Raw genomic sequence first — 25,729 nt, forward strand, 5'->3', positions numbered from 1 at the left:
GGTGCTGGTAAGGAGTGGACAGAACCAGACTAGCTGTTTCCCCACTTCCAGTCTTTATGCTAAGCTAAGCTAAGCTAAGCTAAGCTAAGCGACTGCTGACTCCAGTGTCACATTTACTGTACAGATATAACACTGGTACCGATCTTCTCAACTGTCGGCATGAAAGCGAGCAACAGTTAAACTATTCCTTAAACAAGTAAAAGCAACACAATGAAAGCAATGCATAAGCTTTCAATAACATATTTCCATTAGCAGCGTGGGTATACTGTCGAAGAAAGGATCATCAGTGGCAGAATCATGACTGCATCTTTGTCAGTTTTCCAGGAGAGACTGTAAAAAGAACTTAAAAAATGAAGGACGGTTATTTTTAACCAGTAACTGAGCCATGGCAGAACCACAGAAATTGAGTTTTCCTCATGAATTAAAAATGACATAATCTTGCAAACACAATAAAATATGCCCTCTCATTTCTGATTGGTAGACGCACTAATCTATCACATTCCATTATTAGACTATTGGGGCAAGAATGGGGGCTAAAATAAACATCAAAGTGGGCTATTTCCTAATAGAAAAAGTTCTAAACTCCATCTACAGTCATATAGTAAAGACTGGTACAGCATTAGCAGTCTTTCTTCACAGTCTTGCAAAGCCTTTAGCAGGGTACAAAGTGCTCGAACCGCACTTAAATGTGGAGTTGAATGTGTGGGAAACTGCATCAAAGGAAGCAGGCTTTGAATATTCTTATTAATAAGGACCATTTCTACACGGGGAGGAATGACCGAGCTGCCTCTTCTAAAGATAAACAAAGTCACTGGAAAGAAGGAAAACTTGAAACTGCATGTAATATAAAAAGTACAATCAACATACGATGACGGAAGACCATGATGGGTTAAAGAGAAGCATACCTTTGGACAGGTAGGAAGAAAATGGCTAAGATGATATCTGAAGCAAAAAAGGCACATATGTTTTCCCTTTTATAATAGACGTGTGTAAACCTGGAAGAGGTTGGCTTGTGGGAGAAATCGTCCTTTGAATGGCTGGTTAACAAGCCAACAACTGTTTCGTATGTCCAAAGTATCAATCAAAGCAAAGCAGAAATATGCTTTTTAAATGACTGGAGAACAGATTTTTTCTTTTTTTTCCCATATGACTGATAAACATATTGTTACAACCTCCTATAAAAACTAAAAGAGGAACATACAGTCTAGAAAGCCTACTTAAGAGCATGTTATTAATTAAGCTTTGTTACCTTTCCAGGTAACAACAACCTGGAAAACTCTATAAACTGTTATAATTTGAAAATGTAGAAAATACTATCAGAACCTGTACATAGATATTTGTTTTATCTATTTTAGATATCGCTCTGTATTTGAAGGTAAGAAACCTGAGACGACATGGATGTTAGCCTATTTCTCTTTTTCTGTGATTATCTTTTATCTTACAAATATTTCCTACTTGTTGTTATACACTACATCTTGCACTGCTCAACAAAACAAAACCTCTGTGCTCACTGTCTGGTTTCTACACAAATATCCCCAGTCTCTCTCCCTCCAGACCTGTAAGCCACTGCATAAAGTTGCATACTCGCTCCCAAAAACATCATTCACTCCGCGCCTCAGATCCTCAGTCCCTTCATCATCGCTCTCCGGGGGTGGGGGTGGGTGGGGGGGTGGTTGGGGGTGGGAGGTGATGTGGTGGGATTTTTAAGGCATTCTGTCTGTTACGGGGCACAGTCATCTCTGGTGGAAGAGGAGAGGTTTGACACTTCCGGCCTTGAATTTCGGTAACTGGTTGCTGATGATCTCCGCCAGCATCTCTGGGAACTCCACGCTCAGGGATTTATTCACAAAGGTGTAGAAGCAGAAGCTGAGCAGTCCTCCAACCATCTGAGGACACACAGAGGATAACGTGATTAACATAAAAACACACGCACAGAGGGTTTGGTGATATACATAGCTAGGAAAGTATTTGGACAGTGACACAATTTTTCGCAATTTTGCCTCCGTACACCACAATAGATTTGAAACGAAGCCATCAAGATGTGATTGAAGTGTAGACTTTCAACTTCAATTCAAGGGGTTTAAAAAAATATCGCAACTAGTATATCAGTATATATCACAATATAAAGCCCCGTATTTATATCACAATATAAAGGAGTCGATATTTCTATTGACACTAAAGATTCTTCTAAGCCTAAAATTCAGAGAAAGTAGAATCAGAGCCTGAAAAATGACCATAGATGAGCTGCAGACAGAAAATCTATTAAAAATAAATACACTACAACAAAATAAACAATATCTTCAATTATGCCAGCATAAATGCTTATAAAATGTGGAATGTGAGCAGCCACAGAGCTTATGGTGAGTTATATTCATCAGTTAAAATCCCTCATTACGAAATAATAGCGTGTGGTGTGTGTTTAACTCAACTAACCCTGCCATGCCTGTTTTTGGAAAGGGGATGGCCATTGTCAAAAGACTGCCATGTTTTCGGTTAGAAAAACTCGGTAGCTCTCTTTCAAGTAACGTAATTTGACATTATATCAAAGTTTCTAGTGTTTTCCTAATGCCCAGGCTTATCGGTGCACAACGCCTGTGACAGACTCCTTTTACATTTATGACATTAACATGCAAGCTCGGTATCATGCTGCACTGTTACAGTATTTGGATTAGACAAGGGCCCAAGAAACTGTAATTACTGCTGGCACCACTTTTGGTCTTGTAAAAGGCACTTGAAACTATTTACGTGCAGACCTCAGCACAATCTCCTGCACTAGGAAAACTCCAGAGACTTTTGCTAATGTTGTTATAAGTTATGGCCACATTTATGTGTGGCACAGATATTCCCTCCAGGGCTGCACGAATATGAATTGTGATTTTTTTTCTTTTTTTTTAATTAGCAACATATTCTCTATTATTATAACTGCATTGCATATTTTCTTTTGGAAGATGGATAAACCATATGATCGTTACTGATATGTGAGACTCTTATCAACTTTGAGCAGCCAGGGTTTCTTCTTCTGCTCAACATAAACGACAAATGTAAACAAAACATTATATACTGTGCTGTATGATCTAACGTGACAGTGCAGATTGAATGACACTGTAAACCTCAAGGTGAGAATCGCAATTAGGATATCAGGATAATCCTTTTTCGGTAGCCAACTGTCTAATAAATCAACCTTTTGAGGCTGTTTATTTATTCCTCCCCCGAACTACACGTACTCTGGTGCAACCAATGATGCTGGTGACAATAAAACTTGGGTAACAAACAGTTTATAAGTTGCATACAGCAGCGGCATACCATAATCTATCAAATTCATTTTGATCTTTATTTCACCAGGACACACACATTAGATTGCTTTTCAAATCTTCCCTGTCTTCCTGTGTACAGATCATCACGTGGTGAAACACGGTTCTGTCACTTGTTCTAATGGCTTAGGGAGAAAAGGGAGAGCTTGGTTTGATGCAGTCGATCTCGCTGCTAATGTAAACATGGCAGAATTGTGGTCATGTAAAAATGAGATTGAAGAGGGGTGTGATTCAAGATCGTGATTCAAAAACGTATATCGTGCAGCCCTAATTCTCACCTTAGTAAAAACATCGTAGTACAACAGAAACAATCAGTAAATCATTTTGGATTTATTAATGAGATGATGTAGATGGACAAACGCATGTTGTATCATATTTTAGCTACTTCACCTGATAGCACACTGTGCATTACATTTTATAGTGGTTTTCTCCCGTATCACCCAAATACTACTCTAGATGAAATGTCACTCTCCGTGACAATGTTTTGATTATGGTCAGTTTAGTTAAGTTGTGGCAACAACAATGTTAATGTGCTAACTTTACACTCCCAGTTGGTGCAACAGGCTGAATGTACATAAAACTGTTGCTTATTAAGTAAATTCCAGGCCTGGTATAAAAACTACGAACTTCACTTGTAATGGAATCTTAACATTTAAATGTAAGACATAAAAACAGAAAACATTCTGGATTAGCTAAGGCCTGGTTTAATATAGTAGTCACGAGGCAGGGTGGTTATGATCCTATTTGTCGCAACTCATAAAATACTGTAAAACCTGTAGTATGAAACGCTGTATTATTGGAAAAACCACTTCTTTAAATTACGTAAATGCTTTAAACTAACACACTAATCAGACTAAGCAAAGACAGAGGAGCACTGTTTGAGGTTACACTGGAAAGCTGCAGACTGCAGCCGGTCAATAACAACTTGCTGATAACATGTAATGATGATGTCACACAAAGCGTTTTGTCACTGTGTGCTCTCTGTACCTCATGCATGGAGTCGAGCAGCTTGGTCAGCTGATAGAAACGCTGCCAGTTCTGGCTGGAGTTCTCCTCACGCTTCACGATGGCCTTCCCCAGCTCCTTGATGTACGACATCCGAATCTCATCGAACACTGCCTGGCTCTTCAGGCCGTCCTTTGGCACTGTGGGGGGGGGGACTCAAGGTCAACATCTGGGATGGCAATAAGGATATTTTGTACTGTGCCAGTGAGGAGTGGTTAGTGCCAATACGTGATACTTAACACATAACACTTCCAGCTTTAAACTGCAAAGGACGACAGCCATATTTTACATTTTAAATTATAGTGAGTGTCTATCCAGTGAAGGACAGAATCAGTAACGAACAGACAGGCAGACAAACACCTGCCAAATTTCTCAAGACCGCCTCTGTGATAATTTCAGCACATCCCTTCAGGGTGGACTCCCAATAGTATTTAGCATCACAAAGCACTTACAGGACAAACACATGCCAGAACAAAACAAGCGCACCCTGAAAAGGACTGTGCAGACTGTAAGGTGTGTTTAGCTACCTGCAATTATAGTTTTAAATACATTTTTAATTCGCTTGATTATAACGATCAACTCTTTGTTTGCAAGTTTAATTCTCCCCCACTACATTAACTAGATTAGATATTTGCTTCTTTGCTCAGTTAGTAAGTGCTGAAATTGGGTGTGTGCATATTTCTGTGCCTCATGAAGCAGGCCTGTGAAGATTTAATTCGTATTTACAATAACTGCATGTCAGATAATGAGTCGGGAAGGGATTTCATGTAATGTTTTGGCCTGTGCATACATCAACATCCTGTTCGAGCATCTGTGGACAGTATTGGATTGAGGTTAATGGGTTTGGTAATGACTGCATTATTACAGCACCACCTTCCACATGTGATAGTAGAAGAGGGTGTACGGTGATTCAGCTGCTTTAAGTTGAGAAGTATGACCTGTGCTGAGCAGCAGCAGGACTTTCATGCACAAATACTCGTCGTGGGAAACCTGCAGCCGGACAAACTCGCTGGAAATCTTCAGCATCTGCTCACACTGGTCGGCCATGTAGGGCAGCTTCATCCGCTCCCTGGTGGAAGCAGACAGGAATGGTTAATAGCGGCATATAATTGTTTCTCCTTTAAGTCATAGCTGATTTATAAAGCTTGCTTTTGAAGTCTCAATCAGGGAGATGAAACTGTTTCCTGTAATATCCCTGCAAGACATATTCAAGGTGTTACTGTTAACAATTTGTGGATCCCATTTTAAATCATTCTTCAAGAAACGAGATTCAGTCTACTAGTTTGTTGATGCAGAAGGTTGAAAAAGCAGATTTCAGTAGTGAGTTTCATCTCAGTGATGAGGAAATATGATGTGTGAAAATGAGGACAAACCCTTGCACAATTTATGCAAAACTTATGCTTAGGACTTGGTTTTTTATTCTTTAATTTGAGTCAAAGTGAACAGAAAAGTTCTTTAAAAATGTACATCAACTCCAGTGCTACATTCTTGGCCATTATTCATGAAACCACCTTAAAAATGAAAGTTAACTAAACTGCAAAAACACTTTGATTATAGCTTAAAATGACTGTTCACTACAATCAGGAGCTGTTTACAAACAGAGTCATCAAGTCTCGAAGAAGGATGAAACTCTGATTGCTGATGATATCTGACAGACAATTTGATTCTCGGGATATACGACGCACACAGCACAGAGCAGAAAGCTGAACAGTTAGACATAAACAAAATGAAGTGTGCATTGGCACACTGGAAAATAAATATTCATCTATATTTCTCAGTACTCGCTTTAAGTGAGGTGCAAGTGAAGACTCCATTTACCAAGCTATGGTAAACTGTATATTTTTCACTTTAACAATACTGGCATAAAAATGGCACGAGTCCTCTTGGCGAACGTGCTGTAGACTTTCATTTTAAACACGTTAATCTAGTCCTACTTTTGGTATCAAGTCAAATAACAAGGGTCAGACTTACAGGATGCAAACCAAGCAATACATACTCGTTGATGACGAGGTCGGGTGCGAAGCAGAGCATGTTGCCATTGCACTGTTGGTAAGACCGCCAGCCCAGACCGAAAGACATGATGAAAAGCCAGGAGCACTGCAGCAGTGTCATCTGGTCATCCAGGTGCAGGTTCCTGAAACCTGAGTGAAAGGACATAGAAATACTTCACCCGACTACCAATAGTTACCATGTGTAAGAGGGGGTGTTGGTGAAAGCGACAAAGAGCAGTAACCAAATAAAAATAAATCAATTAGAAGTAAATAATTTACATATGCAGTGAAAATGTAATCTTAAGCAGGTGATACTTTTTAAGAAGTATCACATTTATTTTGTAGAAGCAAAATCTGGTTGACATGACTATACTTTGCCTCAAAATGAGCAACTTAATCAGATTTTACTCTTTTTACCAAATGTGCCTGCATGTCAACTTGGCCCCAGATGGAGCAGGTCCAAATGTAGTGTCAGTCTTTGTTTGCACAAATCAAAACAGAGAAGACACCTGTTCTTTGCTGCACCATTACATTACAACATCTCCTGCTTTTAACTCACACTTGTCAAACATTCATGTGTCCAGTGTGTTGTGCACTGTTAAAATAAAATGTAATTACACATGCTGGCTGGATTTTGGGGTTGTGCGTGGTGTCACGTAACACCTGAGATACCAAACAATGAGAGCAGCACACATCAATGAGTTTACATGTACACAGACGGCATTAGAGAGAGAAGGCAAATATGGCATATCTGTGTTCAATGTTACAACTTAAAATTTAACATGTTTTTTAATAAAATTTTAAAACGTGTTGCAACTGCAGATGAACCTCACTATGTCAAATCTCTCACTTTGCACACTACCTTTATCTCACTGCATATAGCCTGCATTCACTGTCTACTAACCTGGCAGAGCCTTGGCCCACTTGACGGCAGAGATGACCTGTCGGCCACCCAGCCTGTTCAGGGTAGTCATGAGGCGGGTGGAGGTGTCAGGCAGGGTGCTGTCGTAGCCTGCGTAGATGGTGTCCGGCTCAATGGCCTTCAGCAGGGACAGCATCGTGGGGACAAGTTGAGGCATGCACTTGGGTACCAGGGAGCGGGCCTCAACTGGTGGAGGAGTCGTCACCTCGGGCGGGTTGCTCAGCTGGCTGCCCTTTAAGCGGTTCAACTTCTTGGTTTTGCGTGCTGGAGAAGAGAAAAGGGGGGTGAACATGCAGGGCAGGGTTGCATGAGAAAAAGAGAAAAGTTGAAGAGAAGACGGAAACAATTAAACCGTCTCAGGGGTACACTATTTGGTGTTATCCATGTGTTTAATACGTACCTTCCAAATTCATGCCTGCCATCAGACACTTGCGGAAGCGGCAAGCCGGGCAGTTCTTCCTCCTGATCTTGTCTATTATGCAGTCATTCCTCCCAGCACACAGGTAATTATGCTGCCCTGAGGCACACAGAAGAGGAAGATTAATCTGTTATTTACCTTCATTGCTGTGGCAAAACCACTCCAGGGGGAAAACCTAATTAGCTGTATAACAGTCCTTCACTTTGTAATGATTATGCCTCCAACCTTAACTCATAATGACTCCAGCATTTGAGAAAACTTGTGTGACATGATGAATAAATCAGTGAGGAAACAATGATGTCGTATGGCTTTGTACCTTCCACTGCTCTCTTGAAGAAGACCTTGCAGCTGCCGCAGGTGAGAACGCCGTAGTGGCAGCCTGAAGCCTCATCAGAGCACACCAGGCAGATCTTATGAGTCCCACTCTTTCCCTGTGCTGAGGATGTAGTGGTGCCCCCTTCCTGTCTGGAAGTAGAAGTGGAGGGAGAGGGTGGAGACAGAGCACATAAATGTCAGGGATACTCAGTGTCTCTTAACCATAAAAACACACGTTTTACATACAGTAATGAAGCATTGTATCTTGACTTCTACTGTCTGCTAAAACTGAGGCTTTATGACTGTAATTTCACATATCTGCTTAGACATTTAAGTCAAATCCATATGGATTTGGCACATACTGTGTGTCTACAGTATGCCATTTATACTTCATAGCCAACTCCAGAAAGCATCCTCTCAGTTTTCAGAACTCAGCTGTAGTTCATATTTAAAACTCTAAACTAAAAGTTGAAATAAATAAACTACATAGATACAATACACATTTGTATCTTCCCACCACAATCAATGTGTTCCTTGTGCTCGTTTTTCCTCAACTTTGCTTTCATTCCCAACATCATGTGAAGAAAAGTGAGTCCCATTGTGTCCCTTGGGCCTTTAAAGCCTAAATTATCTGAAGATCTGTGGTCACATCCCAAATCTAGTGGTTGTCATAAAACAGCCCTTCTTCCTTTTATTCAACCACAAACGTTTCCAGACCCAGTCAACAGTGGTTAGAGATGCACTTTTTCAAAACTACCACTAGAGGATGTCAGGCTTTGCTTCATCCACACGCCAGAGGTCCACACCCCCTTTCTAACCCAGTGGCCACAGCAACAACAACACCCACACTGAGAGGATATTGAGCCTGAGACATGCAACAACTGTGTTTGTCTGTCCATGTGTCCACACGTCTGCCACCGCAATGAAAACAAACACTTTTATTTGATTAAGAGCTGTTCTGAACCGTGACTGCACGCTAACACACTTATACAGATTTGAGCCAGGGAGCCAAGTTCACTCTTAGTTATACAACATGAGGGTATTAGCATGAAAGCAGGCCAGGGCCCAGTAGTCAGTGGGCAGAGCACAATGGGAAAACCTGAGTGAAACATCAAAGCATCAAGTCCAGAAGCATTCAGCAGCCGAATAAAAAAAAAAAAACATCCATCAGCCAGAGACCTCAGAGGAGGCTGTCTAGCCACGACAGGGCTGAGAGCTTTCTGAACACCACTGACAACACTGTGGTCAATAAATCTGTCCATTTACCTCTTATGACTTGTATTCAATATAACAGTGTGCTGTGAGCTTTCATTTTCAGAGTGTCTCTGGCTGCACACTGCATTGTTTCATACAGCTGAAATTCAAACCTTGGAGTGAATCACCGCCCCAATATTTTGGTTGGTTTTGGCACTCACTGAAACACCTCCCTCGTGGTCCAGCTGTAAGAGGTGAAACCTGCTTTCAGATTTAACTGAGGAGACACATCCATGAAAAGCTAGCAAACCAACACTTCTAAATCTGACTGCCTGCTTAAAAATACACACACACAGACGCACACACACGGACACACACACGGACACACACACTCTGCTGAGACATTTTACCAAAAGTTTTGATGAACAAAAGGTTTCATAGTGAAGTACTAAACAAATCACTCAATATTGTGTGCACAAATTATCATTGTTTAAAGTGGACAACCTGAGCAGAAGGAAAATTAATATAAATATTTATAGCTGCTGTGAAAATCAAATAAATCCTTTTAAGAATTTGAGATTGGTTTCATCACTCTAACTCAAAAAAAGCCCAACCTACATGGATACATTTACTTGTATGGGCAGAAACTGCATTAATCAAAAAACCGTAAACCTAAAATGATAACACACATCCAAATCCAACAAATTCTGGCCCGGCAACACTTTTGTTAGAACTTCCAAAGAATCATAGATATTGAAAATGATATTAAGAGATCTAAAATTGATAAATAAAGATGGACTGTGTTGTACATGAGTAAGTAAACATGTTTCAAAACAATTTTTCACTGAGATATCCACTACCCTGAAACCAATATTAAATCTAACTCCTTCTGTAAATTTCCTGTGTGTCTGTCCCTATTTAACCTGCATGTTTTTGTTTCTTGCACACCAGAATTTTTGAACATGATCACCAAGAGACTACCTGTTTAAATACACGATTGAATAAATACATTTTAAAAAGACTCATTGAGCAATCAGGGACTTGTATTTCAGGGGGCACGAATGATAAGTTAACTTTCATCAGCCTACTGAACTTAAGGCTGCACTATTTTCAAATCTACAATGGATCAAATGACTGTGCGTAATTTGAAAGGTGGTTTGTTTCATCCGACTCTGTAGTTCCCCTCAGTTCTGCAGAGCACTTTAGCATCTTTCTGCTCACTGTTTTGGTTTAGTCTCACCACCGTTACCAGCATCCTTCCAAGATGCAGCAGGCAGTCGGTAAACAAAAAAGCTCTGATAAACCAGCTGTACACTACCGACTAACTGGTGAACATAGTGGAGCATTTAGTAGATGAAAGTTTAAAAAAAAAAAAAATAAAAAAAGAAAGTGAAGAATGGACAGACTTTCGTCAAGTGGTCAAATAAATGCTCCAAATAAATGCTATTGTTGCTCCCCGTGTCTGCTGGATGTGATGAGAAGCTATTGTTTGCCAACATGCCATAACAACTTTATTATTATTTATTACTTACGTCAACATTGTGTTTACAGCTAATTCCAAAGTTGGCAAAAAGGCCAATAATGCCATTTCAAAATCAGCTATTGGAACACAGCTTATAGATTAAAAGAGTGTTTTACTTTAGCCATTTATGATGGGGAATAATTATTAAATATAATTGAAATATTGTGTTCTCTATGTATTGTCTTGGCCCTATAATTGTGTTGTGAAAATCTTCTCATATCGAGGCATCATGGTTCACAGTGCATTTATTTTGTACAAATTAGTATTTTATTATTAATGTTATATTATCATTATTTGAATTATCTTTCTCAGTATTTCATTCCACCCTCGTCCAGCACATCTGAATACATGCATGTTTGGATCACAACCAACAGTCCTCCACTATACAAAACAGTAGCAGTCTGTGTGAAGGGTTGTACTGTAAATACAAGTCAAATAAAAGCTGTGCCGCTGCGATGATGAAACCAGTATGCCATCTGTCACACACAGATTTATGTGGGGTTCCCCTAACACACTGCCAATAAGAGCACAAACACACACGTAGAAATACACAGACACAAAAGCCCTTCAAGCCCCAAAAGGAGGGTGTGGTGACCAGCAGGGTGGGCGGAGGAAGCTAATGAGTCCAGAGTGATGATAATGTAAGAGGCTGTGGAGGGCTAACTAGTTTGTCCTTTACTGACCTGGGATGGTGTCAGCAGGACAGCCTCTACTAAACGGCTTTAAGCTACTGGTTTAAATCCAATTACTGCAGATACTATGTTTCCAACAACAAAGTAAGCCTGAAGTGATGTAACTGCTTTCCAGTATTTTCTCAAATACTCAAATTTGGGATCAGTTAATTCAAATCAACTGACGTTCAACTGAGCCATAAGACAAGCTACAAATCTGTTTATGGACATTTTACCCACAAACCAATCAAAGCTGCAAAGCGATGTTGGGAGACCGAACTTCCTCTTTTTGAAACCATCTGTTGAAGTGTGTGCTCGCCATCGACAGGAAGTTCTCACATTCCCCTTGAGTTCACTATCGGTCAGAGCTGAGCCACAGCACGAAGGCATAGACACCCCAAGATGGGCCTCGACTTCAACAAGAGCAGTGCTGAGAAAGATAAGCACTTCTGTCTGCAGAAGTATGATCAATCAGCCTGGGTTCCAATGAGTCAAGCCACTTCACACACTAACGATAATGCTGGTGGCCCAGTGCCCCGCTTAACAATTCCTAATCCCCTTTTAGCTGTGATAGTCACGAGTAGCTTGGCAGGCCCCTGCTCTTTACCCCAGCCTCTGTCACCTCAGACAAACAGCTGTTATAGCTATATCCTTGCACAGCCCAGCTATTTCTTTTTAGGTGCAATAGATTATTTTCTGTTTGTACACGTACTCCACATATTAGTCTACATCAACCTACAGTCTTGACCTACTTCAGACCCAGCCACTGCAAATGAGTCATCCCAGAGAAAAATCATGGACAATCATTTTGCTCAGCTGGATGTCTCTGCCTCACATATGGTGAGGTCAAGCCCCTAAATAAATCTGAAAATTACAAGAGTAAGGATCCTCACAAAATCTGGCTGGGTGGCTGCATGCTTAAAAACCGATTTCTGTGTTACTGTAATGATTCTGACTGCTATTGATATGGATCAACGTTGCACAAATATCTCCTCTTCATCAAAACTCTGAGCGTGAAGAGGAGAGCAGAGGAGAGGCAGAAGGAAGTGCTCCTTCCCTGAGGTAAGAGCCACCAAAATAGAATAGGGAACTGGTCTGCACGCTCTGAATCGTACTCGCATGCAGAACAACAACACAGCTTCTATAAGGGAAGGGAGAGACTTGGTTTGTTTGGCCAAAGACTGGGCTGGACTTCTCTAAAATATCTGCCTCCTGTGCCCTCCAATAAAAACAGACAGTATATATTTGAGTACACTGACATTAGTGCCACATCTGCACTACATATAAGTCATGCTGTTACGGCAAATTAATACAATGGAGATATAAAGATGGGTGACAAATTAAAGGAAAAACCAACAAAGAAGTCTTAGTTTTTTAGCCACACAAGCCTCGAGGACCGTTTCAGTGCTCCTTTGCATAGATTCTTCAAAGAGTCAGGAACTCTATGCATGAACAATATTCTTCTGCATGATATTTCTTCCTTACATTTTTGGTGGTGGAGAACACTGACTAACCAACCCTATTGCCAGACAACAATGTCAATATTAGACAATTCTGCAAACATGGTTTTTTTTCTTTTTACATGCAATGTCAATGATTTTAAATCTGTGTTTTCTAAAGTTTCTAGCAAATGCTATACACAGTAGTTAAGATTAGGAAAAGACTTTCATGATGAAGCTTTAACTTTGTATAAGCTATGGTTAGGGTAAGGAAACTAACACTTTTGAGATTTAAGTTGAAGAAAGATCACGGTTACAGAAAAAGAGGTGAGCAGAAATTCCAGTTCTGTGATGGCACATGAACTCCAGTCTCTGGCATGGAAGTCAGACATGGTAGATGCCCATTCACCAGTCGGAACGCCACACACTTACGTTCGACCACACTAGTTAAAGGGCGCACTAATCTCTGCATTGGCCCAGAACATTGGAACTGGACATAAAGTGTGAGGGGCAGAATTGTTCAATATGGACGCAATTTCAAGGGAAACTGAGCTGGCCAAACATGTTGGTTCAAAATCTCCCATAGGTGTTCAGTTAAGTTGAGACCTTGTGACTGTTAAGGCCATATGATTCATACAATTACATACTCTTCAAACCATTCAGCGACCCCTCATACCATCTGTGGATGCATCTACATAACATTTATAATGTTTCTTGACTCATTTATCCAGTTTTTTGCTTTAATTTTGTCACCTGTCTGTAGTACCCTTTGGAGCACTTTCACATTGACATCAAGCGTTGTTATGGCCAGTGTTTCAGTACATCAGCATGATACTCTTACATGTGAGATCGTGGATGATGCCTCAGTGTCACTGTCTGCCAGAATCCATTGTATCCTCCTTCATGCTGTAGTGACAAACCTGTTTCAATAACAGCTACATTTTGTAGCCCCAAGCAGCAACTACTGCTTGCCGTCAAAAACCAGAAGAGGAAACCAAACCTAACCCACGGATGAGCACAAGAAAAATAACCCCAAAGGATTTGAGTTTCCATATTAGTTGCCATAATAGGAGCCATTAGTGACTGTGTGTAGGTGGGAGGGGGCTTCTTGGCCTGTAAAACTAATTCGAGGCTTACTGCTGCTACTGTGTGCATAAACGTAATACCTTTACCTGGCTACCGCTGGATGTGGGAGGAACCCAATCCAGAAGTTTGACTTCGCTGGATAGACAACTGTACACAAAAGTAAGACGAACAGCACAAACAACGCACCGACTTATCTATATCCCCTTAACCTAAATATGGGGAATTTCTATAAGCCTATTCAGTTTCAAAACACAACAAAAACTAAATACAGAAAAAGCAAAACTGTGGTTACAGTGGAATGCCGTAATAACATGAAAGCGACTGGAATGGCTGGCATTTGATCTGGTGCGTTCACTCGGCGCCAGCTGTGGGGAGGTGGGAGGGAAAGTAGGTCAGGAGAGTGAGAGCTTCATGGCAGCAATCTCTGAGGCCTGCCTGCCTCAGTGCTCATGACACTGCCACATGCATACACATGCACACACCTACACACTCATGCATAATACACAAGGCCAAAAGACCCGCATGTCACATACACACACAAGCAAAATCATAAAAGGTGATTTACAGCTGCTGAAAGCTTCTGCTGACATTCAAGGCCTTTGCCCTTGGTTGCAGGAAGCAAAAGCAGGGGACAAAGGAGAGAGAGGGAGAGGGAGAGCAAGAGAGAGAGAGACCGAGAGAGACGGAGGGAGAGAGAGAAGGAAGACAGCCGAGAGAGAGAGCGAGAGAGAGAGAAAAGTGAGGGGTGTGCCAGAGCAAGACCGTGCATTGGATAGCAACTTTTGCCAAAGATTATGCTCAAAACAGAGCCAAGACTATCATACACTAAATATAAGTTTGATATAAACACATCACACAGCTATATATAAACGGACTAAAGAGCATAAAGTACTCATGTATCAAACCAGGCACCAAACCACAGCTGATACATCCGACAGCTGTGACAGACACCATTTTTACTTTACCAGCACCAGCTGAAATGATGGTGTGGTTTTAGTCATAGCCCTGAAATCGAGAATTATCATTCTCAACACTGCAATGATTTTATAAGGCTGTATATTCTAAGCTGAGACAGAATAATTACCTGACCAATACCGAGCTCTACTATTAGGCTCAGTCTGTCATTAAGAAACTCAAGCATTCAACAGGTTGCTGCAAAGTCCTGCAGGCATCGCAGTTGTCAAACACAGCACCGATGGCAGGAATCATTCCTACATTTCATCAAGAAGATGCATTACAAAGACTCTTGCCTACGTTTTTTACATAGGAAGTTATGTAGCTTTGCATCTAAAGCATGTTAGTTGCTTATCTTATGCAGGATTTGAGTAAACTAACGGGGAGATTGTAAGAGCGTTTGCTGGGACAGAGAAGGCAGAAAACTGCTTTAATGCAGCACAGGGTTGGTTGAGAGTGGTTTCTCTTCTAAGCTTTATTCAGCTGTGAGTCATAACCAGTTCCCAAAGTTGACTCAGTATTCTAACATGTGAAATTCTCTGGAGTTTTACCACCTTAGTGAAGACACTGTCAGATGTGCTCTTCAACTTGCCCAGGCACTGCTTCATTCAGCCCGCTTCTTACTGCACAGCAGGCAAGCAAATCAGAGTTACCGCAGAACTGTATCTAAGCATTATTAATTATCAGTCAGTCTGTTAATATTAGGACTATTTATCTGTCCATTAGGACTATTAATCTGTCCAGAAAATGATGAAAATTGCTAATCACAATTTCCTTAAGCCCTTAGTGATGTTTCGAATTATTCTGTTTTGTCCCATTAACAGTCTAAAATCCAAAGATTTCAGATTACTGCTACTTAACACAAAGAAGAGCAGAAAACTCTCACATTTAAGAAGCTAAAACTATGTCATGTTTTGCATATTTAAAAAAATCATTAAATTAAGTGTAAAAAATGTATTATAAAAGTAGGTAACTGATTAATAACAAGGAAAACTGATCTTAAGTTATGAATACTGAATGTCCACTGAAATTAAATCAGTAAAAGCCTGAATGAATACGTTTTTATTTATGTGAAAAACCTGAGCCGTACATTGCTCACAAACATGCCCATAAAGAGATAACACGATGCTGAAGCTACACAACACTGCTTTGTCTGCATGAGAGATGTGAGAACAGCTCTATTCAGTCAGCCAGTTTTATTACTTCAGCAAACAGCGCTCCTCCATTACACACAATCATGTCAAAAGCCTCCAAGAAATTCTAGTAACCTACAGTGTGCATTATAAATGACAGTTTTATAGATCATGTGGTCCACAACATTTCTTATTTTATCAAAAGAGCCCTAAGGAAGAAAATGGGGCACAGGCAAAAGTCAGCAGCAGGATATATGGCTAAGTCATTACATCTGACTCACAGACTGAACTCCACACTATGGTCTGGGCCAATCATAGGCGGAGGAGGAAATGCCACGCTAAAAACAAAGGTTATATAATGTAGGCTTACGAAATGAGCTGTGAGATTACCAGAGGAATTATGTTTGCCTGTATTTTTCCTCCATTTAGTGCAACTCAATGTTAATCCGGCCCTGCCACATCAAACTCAGTTATACAATGAGGGTGTGTATCTCCCAAAGTAAGAGGAAAGCAGGGCATTTCTCAAGGTGAAGCATTCTTCCTTGTGTGAGAACCGGTTGTTTATGAGTCAGGCAGTGAAAACTGAGTCAGATCGTAAAACTGTAATGCAGTAAATGAACAGGCAAATGTATGGAAAATGAAAGCACTGGCAAAGTGGGAGACAAGTGGTTATGTTAGAAGACCTAAAAAGTGCAAAGCAGCAAACTCTGAGACTACGGCAATTCAGGTACACCATGCCATTCGAGGTCCTCTGAGCCCGAGCCACAGCGGGAAGCAGAAGAGGCACCATCGCGTGACAAGCTGGAGGACATGGTGACATGATACCAACCGCCTGAGCCACAGCAACACAGCTTTCAGCTGATTTCAGACCACTAAATGTCACACAGGTTGAGACGAAAAGCCACTGCACAAAAACAAACTCCCACTCACTGGGGACTCACACACATAGAAGTGCTTAGCATACACACCCATAAGCCAATACACAGTCTCACACCCGCACAAAATTATCTGAGCTCACACCACATAGACATAATCCTATGCTTTAACACAACCACACACACACACACACACACGCACGCACACACACACACACACGCGCACACACACACACACACACACACACACACAAACCTCTCAATAACACAAAGACAGGGTGATTTAAGCCACATGTGAAATAAAAACGAGGTGTATCTCGTGTCTCTCCCCATCTGTTCCTGGTCACCAGGCATTAGAACGACTGTTAGACAGTCGTGAAGATAGTGTCAAGCATCATTTGCATCAAAAATAAAAACACAACTATATCTGTGCCCTTGTTGACATGACGCAATTCTGCATGCTAATCTTTGAGCTGATCATTCCCTGTTAGATACTGTGAATGTAAAAGAGACAAAAAGGACACAACAAGCCTCTCAGATGTGTGAATCTGTCACACCACTGTTTTTGAAGACTTTCCATTGAGCGGCTTCACCAATGGGCCCCAAAGCTACATTCACAGCTGAACCCATAAAACTCTACAGGGCGGCAAAGTCATAACTGTACAAAAGACACTTTGTGGGGCCGGCTGGAATCCAAACACTGTGACTGGACTCTGCATTCATCTAAAGGAGAGCTCACTGGAAAGAAATCACAGCAGAAATTAAGATTCAGCAAAATCACATGAGTAAGTCAGTGGAACAGGCACCCTTTTTCACCCCTCTGTACACAGGAAGAATTTCCTTCTTACAGCACAGGCCTGACCATTCTGTAAAGGCCACAATTCATTCATCCTTCATGTTGAATGCAGGGCACATCTCAACTTTATTTTTGAATAATGCTGCTGGAAGATCAAAGATCTGCCCAAAACGACCTCCTTAACCCCCACTGAGTTGATACCTCCATCAGAGACTGAGCAAGACCAACAGGCTAGGAAACTGAACAGCAAAAGAGATACAAAGATAAAATAACAACAACAACAACAACAACAAGGTCAGGATTTTGGGCATTGTGAAAATATTCATTCTCACATAATATTGGCCCATTAACATTACACTATTCATAAAAAAAACCCACACAGTGCACTCAGACATTAGCAAGAAAAGCAAAACAAATACGCTCACTGATGAGGAGCACTATGTCGTCAAGTAATCCTTCACATTTTTGAGAGCAATGGCAGTAGACGCCATACAAAATAACATCTTTAAAACAAGACTTATAGAGAATGGATTTGAAATGCAGTTTTCTCATCTTCCCATAGCCATCTGACAATGTAACAGCATTTGGCTGCTTATCAAAATTTTTGTTTGATTGGACGTCTTTAGACAGCTTACCTTCCCAGCGGCCAGACTGAGTTACTGTAGCGAGTCCTCTCTCACTCTCATTCCTCTCACATAATTACTTTCTGTGACAGTTAACAGTTTTTCAGACATCAGTCTTTTTGAGCTAATCATCTGTGACAAACGTAATTCTTGGCTTTTTGACAGATTTTCTTTCTAATTTATTTCTGCATTGAAGCCTTCGGGGGACACTAAAAACTTGTTTTCACTCATCATGAAATTATTTCCTGTGTGGCAGCAGGACATGTTACCCCAGACCTCAGAAACTCCTGCAGGTTAAACTGGACTAACCAAACACTTTTAGACTGATGAACTCTGAAATACTAACTACAGATGGAATCAAAAACACTCACTAGCCTACCAACATAATAAGGCTACAAATAACCAATATTGCAACTATCTGTAAAAAGACTGTCATTACACTGGTTCACTCTCCACTCAAAAAGAAAATCTTTTCTAATCAGGGCTTTAATTTTTTATTCGAACATTTGTTTGAACGTTGGGGGAAAAGTTAATAGTCAACTGTGATGACATGTTAAATTTCAAAATTTACAGTCTTTTAAGTTCAGCAGACAGTTTGAAGTAGCTTGCCTTGTGAACCAGCAGAGGGCGTTCTAAAACTTCACTACTAGCTTGGCCTATGGCATCTCCTATTGACTTATCAAACTAGTAATGTTATATTGTTTGCTACGAAAATGGGGGACATTACGAAGCAAAGTCGTCCCGAGCGGACAATTAAGACACCAAAGCATCTGAGAAGCTGTGTGTGGAAGTGTTATGGGTACTACACTGTAAATGGCAAAGTTGAAAAAAACAAAACAAAGATAGGGCTGTTTGTCGGCTTTGTAAAATGCAGCTGTCTTACATTGCAACGGCAACAAATCTGCGGACTCATCTGCTAGCTTTCCACTCAATTGAGGCAGCGGAGGCAGCACAGACGAGCGGAGCAACATCAAGTGTACAACGTCATCTGACTGCCTACTATTCAGCAAACCCAGTTTCAGCAGGCCTCTTGCCAGGAGCCGTAAAAATGCCATCACCAGTAATAAAAACATATCGCCTCGTATTGGGGCCAATATTGTATCCTCTCTCTCCAGAACAGTAGAGAACTGTCAGCGTAGTTTATTCCGTTCACTTGGTTTCGGCGCTGCGCAAAAATGCTTAGGCAATGCGCCCAAGTCTTATAATGGTAGGGAAAACCCTGCTGTCATAAATACACACATTGATGCTGAGGCTTGTCCAGTCTGGAAGAAACAAAATTAAATTTTCTAACATGTATAAAAGTTAAATTTTCCTGTTTTTATTTGTTTTTGTTTTTTTTAAAGCCGCATATCCTTTCCCCAGATCTTGGTGCTTTGAGCTGCAGCCCTGTCCTGTGCAGTCCATGAGCCTGTCTCACATGGCAAGATTAGTGAGTTAACTAGCTAATACAGGGGTTTTCCCAGGCATTTTTGTGTCAGGATGATGGCTTGATTTTAAATCAAGCTTCATTACTCGGTAACCAGCACCACAAACCAAACTTGCAAAGAGCAATTTTTGCTCAGGCTTATCAAAACATATTAAATGTCCTACTCCTCATCGATCAACCATGAGGGAAAAATGGAGTCACCATTCCTACAGAATCAAAGAAATGGACAAAAACACCAGGCTGTCTTTAAAGTGACATAGACTGATTTTCCTTTCTATTATATCAGAAATACTGTACAAGTCCACCAAGTGTTTCATTTTGGCTATAAAACAACACTTTAAACACTTGCAGATAGCAGTAGACACTTATCTGTAATAAATGAAATTTACTGCACACTGTTTAAGTATGATTAATTGAGCCAAATTACTATATAACTGACTGTGTAGCTCAGGGGAAAAAAATGTTCATATAAACTATAATTGAGATGACACTATTCAAATACAAAGTTTTTTTTGTCCAACGTGTCCTTATGAAGTGAAGAGATCAGCTTCTTAAAGAGTTTCTTTCAGGTTGACAAATAGCTGTCACTAATATCTTTGCAGTACAATTCCATTTTGTATATAACTTCTTCACTTCAAAATTTTTTTTTTGTTATTGCCTCCTGTACTCCTCTCCATCATCCCACCCCAAGCTACTTAACAATCTTAAGCTCCAAATACAATTCAACACAAATTTATAGATTACTGCTTTTGCCATTTGATGACTGTATAATTTTTACCTTTTTTTCCCCACTTTTTTAGTGATTAGTTTGTTGACTCCTAACTTTTTGTCACTGCAATATCTTGATTTTCCTGCAGGGATCAATATTTTCAACATGTATTAAATATCCTGCACTTTAGCTAACAATGCTGTATCTGACTGGCTGTTTGGTGCAAACTCTAACTCCTTCATTTGTATGCATGAACACCACTAACGTCACCAACTTTGTGAGAAGTTATTAAGAATCGCTAGTGTTTGATTTGCAAAACCAGATAACAGAACCTCACTATGTTAAACTATAAACAACAGAAATAGGTGTGCAAGAATTATTAACATAAAGAATTATTTTAGGCCATGGCATTTTTTAATAGACTGGTCTCGGATATATGAAGCCTTACCCTCTTTTTTTTTGTTGACTGAACTCAGGTTACATGAGCTGTCAGATACCTCAATAATAATACTGAAACAATTTCCTAACAATAAGGTTATGAGCAGGTAAACAAACAGCCAGCAGCCAAGAGTTTTAATTAATGATATCCACCCTGTCATTGATTATCAGTGAGCCAAAAACCTCTTCACGCTGACATTTCACAGTGACATTTCTCAGGTGAACTACACTTCTAAAGGTAGGTAGCTAAAAAAGGCATTTAAACATCAGTCTCTTGTTCATGATGGGCACAAAGAAAGGCTGTTGAAATCATGGCAAAACTGTGCTGCCAGGGGCTGACACTTTTCTATCCATGGATGCTGTACAAACTATTAGGGAACAATCAATAAAAATTATATAAATAAATTATTGAAGAAAGGCTGTAATGCAGGATCTATATTCTTAATATAGTGCTACTTAGCTGCCCATTATATCTCAAATATTTGGACTGGCTTTAGCAGTAGTAAGATAGGCCTTCTTCAGGCTAAATGTGCACTGTGCAACTGTGTTACAGGTGAAAATATAAATTTCAGACTCAGTATAGGCAGATATTCAATATTAAAAGGAGTCCGACTGGGACAAAAACCTCACAACAAACTTGATTTTGACTTTCCAACTTTTAACTGCTTTCTTTGTCTGACCAACAGTCAAAACCCCAAAGTATCTAATTTGCAATGACATGACAAAGGTGAGCAGATAGCCACATCTGAGAAGATGTAACGAGTTATGTTTGTTTTGATAAATAATTCAAATTAATCTGTTACCCTAAACTGATATTAATTAATATTCTGCTGATCAACTAATTGATAACATTACTAATTATTTAAGCACAAATGTTTGAGAATTTGTGGGCATTAAGTTCATGATCTGCCTTATTTCAAATATTTTGGAGGTTACAGCTCTGTTGCAAAGATGAGTATTAACACCTCTCGTCTTTGCACAAAGAACATTAGATGCCTGGTGATGCAAGGGAGGATTATAAAGACATAACTGGGATCAGCAGAGAAATATATTAGCTCAAGGTAGTGAGCCCAAAATGAAAGGTCAGGTCAGACCACACAGCTGAGTACTGCCTTTATTTCTTACCTGGCAAAGTTGGTGGGGTAGGAGGGAGAGCTTGAGAAAGCCTCATTGACCCTCTGCATTGCTGAGTTGTCCCCAGCACTTTGAACACCTTGGTCTCTGCTCCAGGCTCCACTAATGGTTGTCACTGGGAGATACCGGTTGGAAACTGGCTTCTGATCCTTAGCCTGCTGAGCTTCACCGCTGCTGGGGTTGACTCCAAAGAGGTACCTTTGTCCTCCTGAAGTACTGACCCCACAGATTGAAATGGGGTTAGAGCTGGGCATGCCTGTGGAGGACGTGCCACTCATTTGGCAATAACTCTGGCCTGCAGATGTCTTCTCCTGTTTAATCACACCTTGGGTGCAGAGCTGAATGAAGCCAGCATCTTTTTCTTTCTTCACCAATGCAGACAAAGTGGTTGTAGAGGTTTGGGGGGACGCTATGGATATGCTAGAGCTGGACTGATCTGGACTTGTTATAATGCTGCCGTTGAGAGCAACAGAGACTGCCCCACTGCCGTTACTGCTCTCAACCACGGCAAGCTTAATGTCCCTCTCCGAACCAATGTCCCCAAGCAAAGAATCATCTGCCAGAGTGGACAGGAAGGCATCGTCCCCTACGTAAAAATCTGATGGGGACCCAGTGAGCTCGAAGTCTTGGAGCAGGTCCAGAGTGTTATCACCGAACAACTTCTGGTTCACGTCCACATCTTTCCCAATGTGATCAAAGGCATGATCGAGGTCAATGGGATCCTGGTCACCTTTATCCATGGAGAAATCCTCTGTTTTCATGGGGAAGAAGTTGGGATCTGATCCCCCAATAAGTGAATCCATGGAGGACTGGGTAATGTCTGCTATACTGGCCTCCAACTGGGGCAAACTGTCCCCCAAGGTTTGACGCCCAAACGTAGTTAATGTCTGTGTCTGGAGCAACTGCTGCTGTTGAGGCCTCTGATCTTTGGTCAGGCCTCTGGGCTCTGAGTCTTCCAACAAGGGGCCTACGATGGCAGTGACGGAAGCAGAGGTGAGCTCCTCTGGAAGGGGGCTGTTGCTGAGGCCGTTAGGTACCTGTCCTGGCTGCATCAATGGGCTGGATGGAAGAACGACAGAAGTGGTAGAGGTGATGGACATGGCACTTTGAGGAGCCACTTTCAACAGACCTCCCTCCTCAGGGCTTTCAGTGTAGACCAGTTTGCTTAAATGGTCATCTCTTCTGTATGTTATCTTCTTCACTCCACCTTTATCCATCTTTTTATTTTTTATTTTTTTTTTGGGGGGGGTAGACAGAAAGCATTACCAGACAAGGTTAGATAGAGTGCATAGCAGCCGCATTTAAACATACGAAAGAGGGATTAGCAGACGTGCTGGAAAGCTAGTGCCACTCCAATTTAACGTCATTTAAAACGGTTCCAGGATGTGCACAAGCAGTGAGAAGTTATCTAACGTTAGGTCGATGTAAGACTGGGCAAAGTTGCCAGGCATGCCCACCTGCGCGCCCATGATAGCTAGCGCAGCTAAGGGTAGGTAACTGCATTAGCTATTCCTATAGTAAAATGTTCGCTTGAGCGCATAGACAGACTTGTCCGCCTGATATACAGTGGGGTTGAAACAAACACACATTATACGGGTTCGACCAGAAATCACATACAGAGAGCCGTAAAGTTCACACAAGTGTAAGATATTCTAAAGCTAACAGTGCTTGTCGCTAACTGCTGGCATGCTAGATAGCAATGTGGCTAACAGTTAAAGTGGCTATGTGCCTACATTTCACTCGGATGTCGTTGACAGTAATGTTAGCCTGCAAGCTAACATAGCCCTTATAACTGCATATGTAAATGTGCTACGGTACTGTAGCCATATTTAGCTATAATATATATTAACTTAAATGTGAATAAAAGCTCATATTTACCCTTGAAATGACGGGTTGTTGATATGTGTCCACAGGTCGTTTGTCAACATTGTTTTGGTTGAAAGTGGCAGTCCACCGCACGCAACACTGACTCAATGTTTGTTAACGTGTCTCCTCAACGCGTCGTGTCCTACCTACATGGCTACATAAAACGTCAAAAACTCGCCAAGCTGTGTGTGTTTACGAGTTTCAGGTCTTCCAGTGCGACTTGGCTGTAAATTGTCATGCAAACCGCCTTAAACAGGCTGAGCTATGGTGATTCGCAGCTAGCCATTAGGAAAGTAAGCGTTAACCTCCAGGAAAAACATACAAAATGGAGAACAGAGGAGCCAGCCCCATGGCTGACCTGTTTACAACACGCGGCGCCTCCTGCCGGCCGTGAATGGTAACGGCAGTTGGTTATGGAGCTCAAGCGCAAACTCCCCAAGTTTGGGGATTTTAAAATATAAACGGAAGAACAATTACTTAACCAAGTATAACGCTATACTAACGGTACGATACGTGTTCACATTTTCTTTGGCAACCCGTCATTTCAGTGCAACTTCAAAATGCAATCCTAGCGCATAAACACAAATGCCAGGATCCAAACAGCAAAGAATTAAGTGCAAGAGCCGTTCAGGCAAAGTGTGCATTTGCAATGGCGCTCATCAAAACGCCAGCATTTAGCTCCTCTCGCAAGATTGTTCATACAGCTGCCCAGAGAGGGGGCTACACTGTCTTGCATCTGTTAATGGGGCATTTTACAGGCGGACAGAAAAATTATAGTGATGTGCAAATAAAGAAAGGTGACTTATTTTGGAGTAACAGAACTATTATACAGATCTATTGCAATTCATAGTTCCAGTGGATGGAAGTTCTTTTTAGCTCACATTTTATTTTCAAATGTGTTTTCTTATTGTGCTGCCCTCTAGGGCCTCAAGGTGACACCCAATGTCACGGAAAGGGATGCAGCCTTTAATTATTAAATTTGTAAATTTTGTAACTAATGAGTGAGTTTTTTCACCTTACTCCTAGGAAAGGTACATAACACAGATGCACATTTTCAGTGGCATAAAGAGACGTCAGAGTTTTTTTTTAACTTATAAAAAAACTGACTGTTCCTTTCTGAATGAGTCTGAAAACTACGAATTATATTTTGTTTCTCAATACATGCCAGTTGACACGTCTGCCTCTTTCATCAGGAACTATGAGTGGCTGAAACGTGGTTAGGCAAAGAGGGTATAGGGTAAGACAGGCTATTACAATCTGCACACGGATAATAAATGTTCCGAGAGGTTTGGGTCTGTATTATTCATTTATTTATTTAAATGTTTATTTATTTCAAGGCTGCACATCAGTGTATTGCACAATTTTCCATAAGACACAAAATTCACTGGCTTGTCTATAAAATAACACATCAATGGAACAATGTTTGGAGACCAGAAGTGAAAATGTATCAGTGAACATTTCATCATAAATCATGCACATAATTAGTTTCTTTGTATTTTTGCCCAAGCCACATGCAAAGCCCACAGTTGTCAATTTAATGTTCCAGCACATACAGATCTTCTCCCTTCACACTCAGCTGGGACCCATCTTGTCTTCCATTATTCACCCTGAAGTTGCCTGAAATTCAACCCTTTCCAAAAGATAGAATCTAACCTGGGAGTAGCGCACAAACAGGAAATAAAACAAAAACCATATGAGAAGAGAATCATCCCCAAGCAAGGGCCAGGAAAAACCACCTCCAAGTTTTCCTGTTATATAGGTCCAACGGCAGAGACATAATAATCTGCGCTCTATGGGGTTTTGTAAATTTACATAATATGTAAATTTACAAAACCCCATAGAGTAATGTAAGCTGTAAAACCTAATATCACAGAAAAAGAGATGAGTGGTCTGCTCACTGT

At 40.8% G+C, this 25,729-nt stretch overlaps 1 protein-coding gene across 1 annotated transcript; it reads right to left on the reverse strand.

Annotated features, from left to right (window-relative positions):
* Positions 1–1,671: 1,671 nt before the first annotated feature.
* On the reverse strand, positions 1,672–24,160 carry nr3c1 (nuclear receptor subfamily 3, group C, member 1 (glucocorticoid receptor)). Its single transcript, XM_040119234.1, has 9 exons — positions 23,841–24,160; positions 21,954–23,179; positions 7,964–8,112; positions 7,630–7,746; positions 7,212–7,493; positions 6,313–6,457; positions 5,255–5,385; positions 4,299–4,456; positions 1,672–1,886 (listed from the first exon to the last, which is right to left on the reverse strand). Exons 2-9 carry the CDS (start codon positions 23,177–23,179, stop codon positions 1,734–1,736), a joined length of 2,361 nt encoding a protein of 786 aa, XP_039975168.1. The 5' UTR covers positions 23,841–24,160; the 3' UTR covers positions 1,672–1,733.
* Between the last annotated feature and the right edge of the window lie 1,569 nt (positions 24,161–25,729).

The sequence above is a fragment of the Xiphias gladius genome, chromosome 23 (genome assembly GCF_016859285.1).
Source record: "Xiphias gladius isolate SHS-SW01 ecotype Sanya breed wild chromosome 23, ASM1685928v1, whole genome shotgun sequence".
Classification (NCBI taxonomy): domain Eukaryota; kingdom Metazoa; phylum Chordata; class Actinopteri; order Istiophoriformes; family Xiphiidae; genus Xiphias; species Xiphias gladius.